General features: G+C 40.5%; 1 protein-coding gene across 1 annotated transcript in view; it reads right to left on the minus strand.

Moving 5' to 3' along the window:
• Nucleotides 1–2,920: 2,920 nt before the first annotated feature.
• Nucleotides 2,921–10,168, minus strand: part of osbpl1a (oxysterol binding protein-like 1A) — a gene marked incomplete in the record, with an annotated part of 68,128 nt that continues 60,880 nt past the window's right edge. Inside the window, 1 exon segment of the mRNA XM_024258891.2 lies at nt 2,921–4,093. Coding sequence (XP_024114659.1) covers nt 3,991–4,093 — 103 coding nt within the window.

The following is a 10,168-nucleotide window of genomic DNA, read 5'->3' on the forward strand; positions in this document are numbered from 1 at the left end:
CCTCGCCTCCCCCACCTCCTGCTGCGGTGGGGGGGCTGCTCCTCTGGCTGGGCTGGGGCCTTCGCTCTCTGTGTTCCTGTGCCTTCCTGCTCTTGGGTGTGGGGGGCCTCTGCAGTGGCCCCGCGTGCCCCGGTCTGGGTGCTTGGCGGGATTGCCCGGCGGGCGGTTTCTCTTCGCGGAACCATGGTGAGTGTTGGGGGGTCCTGGCTACAGCTGCTGCCCCGGCGGGGGGTCTTGGCGTGGGGATGGCCGGGCGCTCTCCCCCTGAGTACATTCCATCACCATCCACCTCAGTGAAACATAAACACTCACCTGAGCACAGGTGTCAGCTCACCTTAGCACTAACCGTTTGTGTGACAGAATGAAAGTCTTTATCTGAATGGGTTTGTATGATGGAGTGTGTGAGCTGCTGTTACAGTTGAATTGCGTACATGTGTAGTATATGTATAGTATATGTAAGTATGTTTAGTTTAAATAAATCTCTGTTGTGACAGTAAAATCTGCCCAACACTAGAGGGTCTCAGCCCACATCTGTTGGCTCAGCTGTTGGACAGGACAAGTTAAAAAAAAACGAAAACTAACTCTCTATCCTTTCCTGTCATAGTTCCAACATTCAAAGTCCCAACTCTCAGTCCAACACTAGTGACTTTCCTCTTCTCTCTCTCCCCACGAACCCGCCTTCCTCCTCTCCTTCTTCCACCAACAGTAGTCCAATTTCCACCGGCACCCTGTCGGTGAACAGCACCGATGGTGGTCGTTGTTAACCCGGGCCTCGACCGATCCGGTATGGATTTCGTAGGACTGATTCGCATATTTGATTTGGCAAGATTTTACGTCGGATGCCCTTCCTGACACAACCCTCTGTATTTATCCGGGCTTGGGACTGGCACAATGAGACCCTGGCTTGGGTCCCCTTGTGGCACAGCGTGACATGGATCACATTTGCGGTGAAGCCTCGGAGGAATAAACAGACAAAAATCCCTACAGCTCATCCTTGACAAAACAATGTCAGAGACCACTAATTGGAGGAGTAGAGAGGAGCCGTAGGGGTAGAGAAGGAATTCGGATTTGACCAATGAACCATTAAATATTAAGTTTTTCAAAATTAGTTTAATTAGTAGCTTGAAAGTGAGTAGGAGGACGTGAATTTATATAATGCCACATTTATTTTGATTTAACACATAAATTATCATTATCCAATTGTTAACTTCTAATTAATTATTTATATTTATTTAGTTATTATGTTTGTTTGACTTATCCTGTCAGGGGTCACCACAGCAATTCAGCTTTCACTGATTTGCACAGTTGGTTTGGCACAGAGTTTTATGCCAGATGCCCTGACTGACACAGTATGTTCAGGGCACAGGAAGACCCAAACAAGCAGTAGAGTAAAGGGTCTTGCCGAAAGGCAATGAGAGAGGGAAAGAGAAATTTGTTGCCAGAAAGTGCTGGAAGACAAAAAAAATAGGGAAAAGTAGAACAGAATCAAACAATCTCAAAACAAAGAAAAAGAAAGTCAGGTCCAATTCTTCCTACAGGGGAACTAGGAAATTAGAGCTGCATGTTCAGCTTCTTGAGAGAAGAATAAGAATGTCAGCTTTTACCTGTAGCTATTTTCCGTATTTATTTAAACCCGTTATATAATTAAAGATAGACTTTGGCCAAAGTGAGATGAATCGGTGCCTGTTTGGTACTGATCAAAACCTAATAGGAGCCACAAAGACTTTTTTTTGTACCCCTTTAGGCAAATTTGATACTACTTTGCATCAATACATTGTGGTTTTTTATAATACATATGAATTATATATATATATATATATATACATATTTTTTTGGCACGAATAAATACATAGATATTAAGATAAATTGGAATTTTCTCATAGTCGTTTTTTCCGTTTGACAGAGGTCGATATAACTTTCTTTCAACATAAAAGACTTCATGTCCCAAACAGGAATATTCAGGTGAAGCAAATGCATTCCTAAAGAATACAAGACAAAAATGACATTTTCCCTAGGTATACTTTAAGTTTACTTTGGTGAGCCAGCGTTCTCTTTCCTACTCACTACTGCTGTTAACTGGAGCATAAACATGAAACACAAATCTTTCTATATTTGGCCACTCCCCTCTGAACAGCTACTAACCATTGTTATGCAGCACAAGATAAAATATACTTTAAACTAATAAAATAAACTCAACAATTAAAAAAGATCAGACTTTTGAGCAAAGTTTTGCCTAGTATTTGCAATCTGTGTATTCTGGAGGAAATGCAGAGCAAACAGGGTCTAATGATGTCAGCAGGGATATAAAAACCATTATAGTTTATCTTCTACATTCACCTCAATCATAAACTTATAAACGTAACTAAAATAAATCAAATCAATGCTAACCCTTACTTTTAAAAATGACCATTATTTTATTTATTTTAGTCAGAGAGCCACTGTGGAGGGGTAAAGGAGCTGCATGTGGCTCTGGAGCTGCAGGTTGCAGAAACTTTATCTAGATAAACTAAACTAAGTTAACATTAGCGCAAACAGAGAGCAAAAAAAGCTTAAAAAGATGATCCTCTATAATGGTGGAGTAACAGTGAGGGGTGTTTCCCCTCACTGTGAAGGCTAGCTAAATGTTTCTGTGAATCCCTGCAACCTCGACCCCATCAGTGAAATGTCTCAGCTGAAGGAATATCTGGCCTCTAAAGAGATCAAGGCTTTCTGCAGACATGGAGAAAGACTTGATCTCTTTAAATTAGGGGTTGGCAAGAGTCTGACGATACGACACGTATCCTGATACATGTCTCACAATACGATATGTATCGCAATATATCCCAACACTGTACCAAAATAATTTTTCACTTTTTTTTTTAAGAGTATGACTTGAATTGAATCTACCGGAATTTGAATGTTTTTTATTTTAATAAAATGCTCAAATTCATTTTATTTAATGATCACACCATTAAACACAGCGACTGGATCTCATATACAAGTTGCTTTGATCCAGAAATTAATTCTGCTTTTCTTTTGGTAAATTATGAAATATTTGTTTTTCAAGGGAACAGTCAATATTGTCTGATTTCCACAACAACATATTTTTCATTTAAAGAAAAAACTGAATGAATGTGCTTTAACAAATAAGTGTCTAAAAGTGTGATTGCAAGATTATTAAATCTAGCATTTAAACGGTTCATTAACCTGAACAGGTGCTTCAAAAGTGAAGGGAAAACAAACCAATTCTTTCCAGAAACATATCAGTGTGATTACAGGATGAATGAGGCTAAGATGTTTTATTTACATGACAGTCAGAGCTGCAGCTCAAGTTTTCTCAAAGCAGAAGCCAATGTGTATTTCACTACTAATCACTGCAACATTGCTCATTTTTCAGAGCGTTGTACACATCCCTCTGATCCATCAGGTCTCTGAACTAGAATCTATCACTATGAAGTTCAGCACAACTTCTGCTCGCTTTGCCGACACTTAAAATAATCGTTGGTGGCAGCACTATTTCAAACCCACAGATGATTCTTTAAGTCATTTTATCAGGGTGGTAAGGGTTTAAATAGAACACATGTGGAATTGATTTGTACATGATTCTTGATGAGAACACATTCACGTCAGTCTCTACTTAACTCCTGCTGGAGGTTCTGTAACATAATTCAAATCCAGACAAACTGGGGATAACATGGGCTGTGTATATATACTATACAAGCATACAGTAATGAACAATTCAGAGTACAACATACATGTGCACCTGAGCCAACAGTTTGATATATACATAAACAAGTTTTTTTTAAAGGGAAGAAAGTAACTTTGCTAAGTATTTGAACTAATGATTGAGACATGTTTAACTCACAGCTTCTGGTCGTACATTTGATTAAGGCCACGCTATTTACATTGTGCTCCTTTGTCAGTGAGTGAGTAACTTTAGTTTTTAAGTTAAAAAAGAGAAGAGCTGAAACTGCTCCTCATGGTGACATCATTGCGAGCAGCAGGAGAGCGTTAGTAAATATCCGGCAGGTTGGGGTACGTCCGGTCCCAGTATCCGCCTGAGAAGAGCCAGTCCTGGGAGCGGGTGTGGGGGTTCTGGCCTTGTTGGAACCACCTGGAAAAAGAGCAGACACACAAGAGCCTTTAGAGAGGCAGGAGGTGGTGAGAAGAAAAGGGCTGACGGAGAGGAAGGCTTCATCTCAAGATCATTTATAGGCGATTATCTTAAAGAGCAACAGGCCAGTGAAGGGCTGATGGGGATGGAGGGCACCTGTGTTGTTTGAGTAATTGCAGTTAGTGCCAGTAAGTGGAGCTCTCATGCTGGTGAAAAAGAAGGGAAGATTATCTCCTTCAAACCGATCAAACTGTGGCTCTACACTCAGTCCGTCTAACATACGGAAAAAGAAATAAAATAAAATCATAGGAGAGAATCCTAATGTAAAAAGAACAGAGAAAGTCCCCTTTTTTGCAGATAATGCAAATCATCAGCTTTCTTACACTTGTTATCATTCTTCCATTTTGCATTAATGTATCAGAAAAAAAAGGTTTTCTAATTAAAAAAAGAAAGTAAAACTTTGATCTAAAAGGGATCATTACAGATGTACAAAACTACAAAAACAACAACAACATCCAGCTTTTGGCCTTTGGGAACTTCTGGGTTCAGAGTTTAAAATTCCAAATAGTTTCAGAAAAAAGCAAACAGTGTCCTCTGGACCAAAGAGAAAAAGAGTGGACATGGGTGAAATGTCCTTCAAGATCCAGGAAAATTATTGCTTGCAATTCATGTTCAAAATGTTCTATCTAGAATCTAGAATGTTTTGAAGGGTTGGAACGCAAACATGTTTCTCTCACAGATAAGCACATCACAAAACTCCTGGCATGCTTTCCTTCATACTGTTTTTAAATATAGAAATAGAATTTTTATATCATCTTCTTCTTCTCCTTTCGGCTTTTCCCTTCAGGGGTCGCCACAGCGAATCAGTTTCCTCCATCTAAGCCTGTCTTCAGCATCCTCCACTCTAACACCAGCCACCTTCATGTCTTCATTCACTGCATCCATAAACCTCCTCTTTGGTCTTCCTCTAGACCTCTTTCCTGCAGCTCTAGACTCAGCATCCTTCTACCAATATATTCACTGTCTCTCCTCTGAACATGTCCAAACCATCTCAGTCTGGCCTCTCTGACTTTATCTCCAAAACCTCTAACATGTGCTGTCCCTCTGATGTATTCATTCCTGATCCTATCCATCCTGGTCACTCCCAAAGAGAACCTCAGCATCTTCATCTCTGCTACCTCCAGCTCTGCTTCCTGTCTTTTCTTCAGTCCCACTGTTTCTAGTCCAAACAACATGGCTGGTCTCACCACAGTCTTGTACACCTTTCCTTTCATTTGTGCTGAAACTCTTCTGTCACACATCACACCTGACACTTTTCTCCACCCATTCCAACCTGCTTGCACTCTCCTCTTCACTTCTTTTCCACACTCTCCATTACTCTGTACTGTTGACCCTAAATACTTAAACTCCTCCACCTTCTTTATCTCTTCTCCCTGTAACCTCACTCTTCCACTCTGGTTCCTCTCATTCACACACATGTACTCTGTCTTACTGCGGCTAACCTTCATTCCTCTCCTTTCCAGGGCAAACCTCCACCTCTCTAACTCCACCTCCACCTGTTCCCTGCTCTCACTACAAATCACAATATCATCTGCAAACATCATAGTCCATGGTGATTCCTGTCTAACCTCATCCGTCAGTCTGTCCATCACCATTGCAAACAGGAAGGGGCTCAGAGCTGATCCCTGATGTAATCCCACCTCCACCTTGAACTCCTCTGTCACCCCTACAGCACACCTCACCACTGTCTTACAGCCCTCATACATGTCCTGCACTGCTCGGACATACTTCTCTGTCACTCCAGACTTCCTCATACAATACCATAGTTCCTCTCTGGGCACTCTGTCATAAGCTTTCTCCAGATCTACAAAGACACAGTGGAGCTCTCTCTGACCTTCTCTGTACTTCTCTATCAACATCCTCAAAGCAAATGTTGCATCTGTAGTGCTCTTTCTTGGCATGAAACCATACTGCTGCTCACAAATGTTCACTTCTGCTCTTAGTCTGGCTTCCACTACTCTTTCCCACACCTTCATTGTATGGCTCATCAGCTTTATTCCTCTGTAGTTACCACAACTCTGCACATCTCCCTTATTCTTAAAAATGGGCACCATCACACTTCTCCTCCATTCCTCAGGCATCTTCTCACCACCTAAGATCCTGTTGAACAACCCGGTCAAAAACTCCACTGCCATCTCTCCTAGACACTTCCATACCTCCACAGGTATATCATCAGGACCAAGAGCCTTTCCACTCTTCATCCTCTTCAAAGCCCCTCTCACTTCACCTTTACTAATCTTTCTTACTTCCTGCTCCACAACCGTCACCTCTTCTACTCTTTGTTCTCTCTCATTCTCTTCATTCATCAACTCTTCAAAGTATTCTTTCCATCTTTCCATTACACCACTGACACCTGTCACCACATTACCATTCCTATCCTTGATCACCCTAACCTGCTGCATGTCCTTCCCATCTCGATCTCTCTGCCTTGCTAGTCTGTACAGGTCAGTCTCTCCCTCCTTACTACCCAACCTAGCGTACAAGTCATCATAAGCTCTTTGTTTGGCCTTTGACACCTCTACTTTCACCTTACGCTGCATCTCCCTGTACTCCTGTCTACTCTCCTCAGTCCTCTCAGTGTCCCACTTCTTCTTAGCTAGTCTCTTACTCCGTATACACTCCTGCACCTCCTCATTCCACCACCAAGTCTCCTTATCAACTCTCTTTCCTGATGACACACCAAGTACACTCCTACCTGTCTCCCTGATCACATTAGCTGTAGTTATCCAGTCATCTGGGAGTACCTCCTGACCACCCAGAGCCTGTTTCAACTGTTTCTTAAAAGTCATGCAACAATCTTCTTTTTTCAGCTTCCACCAGTTTGTCCTCTTCTCTGCCTTTGCCCTCTCTTTCTTCATCTTCTTCACCACCAGAGTCATTCTACACACCACCATCCTGTGCTGTCTGGAAACACTCTCACCAACCACTACTTTACAGTCACTGATCTCCTTCAGATTACACCGTCTACACAAGATGTAGTCTATCTGTGTGCTTCTACCTCCACTCTTATAGGTCACTCTATGTTCCTGTCTCTTCTCAAAGAATGTATTCACTATCGCCATTTCCATCTTTTTTGCAAAATCAACCACCATCTGTCCTTCTACATTCCTCTCCTGGATACCAAACCTGCCCATCACCTCCTCATCACCTCGGTTTCCTGCACCAACATGACCATTGAAATCTGCACCAATGACAACTCTCTCATTTCCAGGGATGCTCATCATCACTTCATCAAGATCCAACCAGAACTTCTCCTTCTCTTCCAGCTCACATCCTACCTGTGGGGCATACCCACTGACAACATTGAACATGACACCCTCCATTTCTATCTTCAGACTCATCACTCTATCTGACACTCTTTTTACCTCCACAACACTCCTAACAAACTCCTCCTTTAGGATAACTCCTACTCCATTTCTCTTCCCATCTCCACCATGATAGAACAACTTGAACCCTGCTCCTAAACTTCTAGCCTTGCTACCTTTCCACCTGGTCTCCTGGACACACAGTATGTCTACCTTTCTCCTCTGCATCATGTCCACTAACTCTCTACCCTTTCCTGTCATAGTTCCAACATTCAAAGTCCCAACTCTCAGTCCAACACTAGTGACTTTCCTCTTCTCTCTCTCCCTACGAACCCGCCTTCCTCCTCTCCTTCTTCCACCAACAGTAGTCCAATTTCCACCGGCACCCTGTCGGTGAACAGCACCGATGGCGGTCGTTGTTAACCCGGGCCTCGACCGATCCGGTATGGATTTCGTAGGTCTGATTCGCATATTTGATTTGGCAAGATTTTACGTCGGATGCCCTTCCTGACACAACCCTCTGTATTTATCCGGGCTTGGGACCGGCACAATGAGACCCTGGCTTGGGCCCCCTCGTGGCTACATTAGAATTTTTATATCATGATATAGTTTATTAATCTATGTCAGGCAATAACGATATACAGTATGTCATGATATAAATCAAATGACTATATTTGTCAAAAGTGAACGCTCTGTGGCTCATAAGTTAATGTGGTATCATCAGCAGGTTATTCAGATTTAAATGTTTATTTCCTATCATACTTTAAATGTAACAGATGCACTGAAGGAACATTATACAACATTTTTTTCAGATACGTAAGAAAATGTTTATATAATCTTAGAGACAAAATAGAAAATTAAAGAAAAGGTTTCAAGTTTTGAAAGAGAAAATAAATAGAACAGTAAACTTCTTTATCAGTTCAATTTAAAAACAAGGCATTCATTCTTCAAATAAATTCTAATGTTTTTTTAAGTTTGCAGAACAAACATTAAATTATCAATTTTGTCAACATCCTGTGAATAACCTAAAGCAAATTCTTAAAATTTCTTCTAGCAGATTTGACTGTTGCTGCTGTGAACTTTTTGTTTTTTTTGGAAAATTATTCTTTATTTCAGTCTGAGATGTGTCACTGCTTCAGGTGATAAAAAGGTTGGTGGTAATTCTAGTTTTAGAAGTAATATGGCTTCTTTACAATTTGCAGTGCATATTTTTTGTCAGATTGTAAATACCTGACCACCCCCCCCTCCAAAAAAAAAAGTAAAGAACACCTGTTTGAGCTGGAATTTATTGAAGACTGGAACAACTGGAAGATATACGGTATTCTGCATCTAAAAGTGTTTTGCTGATCATCACTAGCTCTGTGGAGGAATTGAGTGTTGGTGTTAGACTGGAGGCGGAGCTGTCAGAGCATACTCTTCCTGAAAGGGGCGGTCTCACTCTGTGACATCAGCATGTGACCCACTCGTTTTCGTGGGTATGGGAGGGGCTGCTGCAGACAGCGCAGGTTTTTAGAGGATTACTCAGAAATATATGAATGAATCAAAATATCACTTTGGGGTTCTTTATAGCGAAAAATGAACAATACATTTAAAAGCTCAAAAAGTTGATTTTTCGTGGTATAAAAATAAACAATGAAATCAGTTGCAACATTTAGTACTTCAGTATTGGTCATAGACCAAAAAAAAAAAAAAAACCAAAAAGGTTTGGTCATCGACGTTGTTGTAGCAGGTAGCCCTAGAAAACGTGCATAAGGACAAACCCTTTTCTTGATGTTGTTTCTCGCTTTTCTTTTTAACTTAGACACCAGATGGCGTTGATCTACTTGTCTGCTTTTATGGTGTTTTGGCACTTGGTTATAAACTTCTCCTGTGAAGATGTTGACTAAACCAATTTTTACCTTGATGACTACATCGTTTTGTGTTCCCTTTTTTATGTGTCCATTTCACACAAAACATGCACAGATTTCATAAACCTGTATTACATTGTGGGTTGTAGAATGTCACAGTATGAATGATTTTTAAAACATTTTATAAAGTAGATTTCACCCCCTGCTGTTCACTTCATTTGGGAGACAGCCGCAGATAAACTGTTCACACAGCCGTAGTCACACCATATAAATCATGCACATAGGAAGTGAGGCAATTCAGTATTTGAAGACCCTGTGATTTTGCAGGTTCTTCCACGTAGAAATCATTGAGGGTTCTGACATTTTCATCTCAGGTGCATGTTCCCCGTGAGAGACATCTAAAAAAAATAATCAAGAAATCACATAGTATGATATTTAAAAAATAATTTGTATATTATTGCTGCTAATGGGTATTTGAACAACCAACTACCAGCTAGAATTCTGACTCTCAAACACCTGTTAGTTCACATTTAAATTGTCCAACTCCAACAGTGATGTGCAGTTAGGAGAGGAAGATAGATATATACATTATATATTTTCATTAATTTCAGCATTTTTTCTTATAATATATATATATATATATATATATATATATATATATATTAGAGCTGTTTGGCGATTACATTTTTTAATCGCGATATCGCATTGTCCATAGTTAACTCACGATTAATCGCAAATTTATGTAGCCTTTTTTTTAAGAAAAAAAAATGTGTGGTTTGTGGAATTTAGCAGTTCTACATTAATTATGAAAACAAGAATGGCAAAATGTATAATTTTCATCAGAACTACTTTATTTTGTAACA

Source organism: Oryzias melastigma, linkage group LG4 (genome assembly GCF_002922805.2).
Source record: "Oryzias melastigma strain HK-1 linkage group LG4, ASM292280v2, whole genome shotgun sequence".
In the NCBI taxonomy this organism is placed as follows: domain Eukaryota; kingdom Metazoa; phylum Chordata; class Actinopteri; order Beloniformes; family Adrianichthyidae; genus Oryzias; species Oryzias melastigma.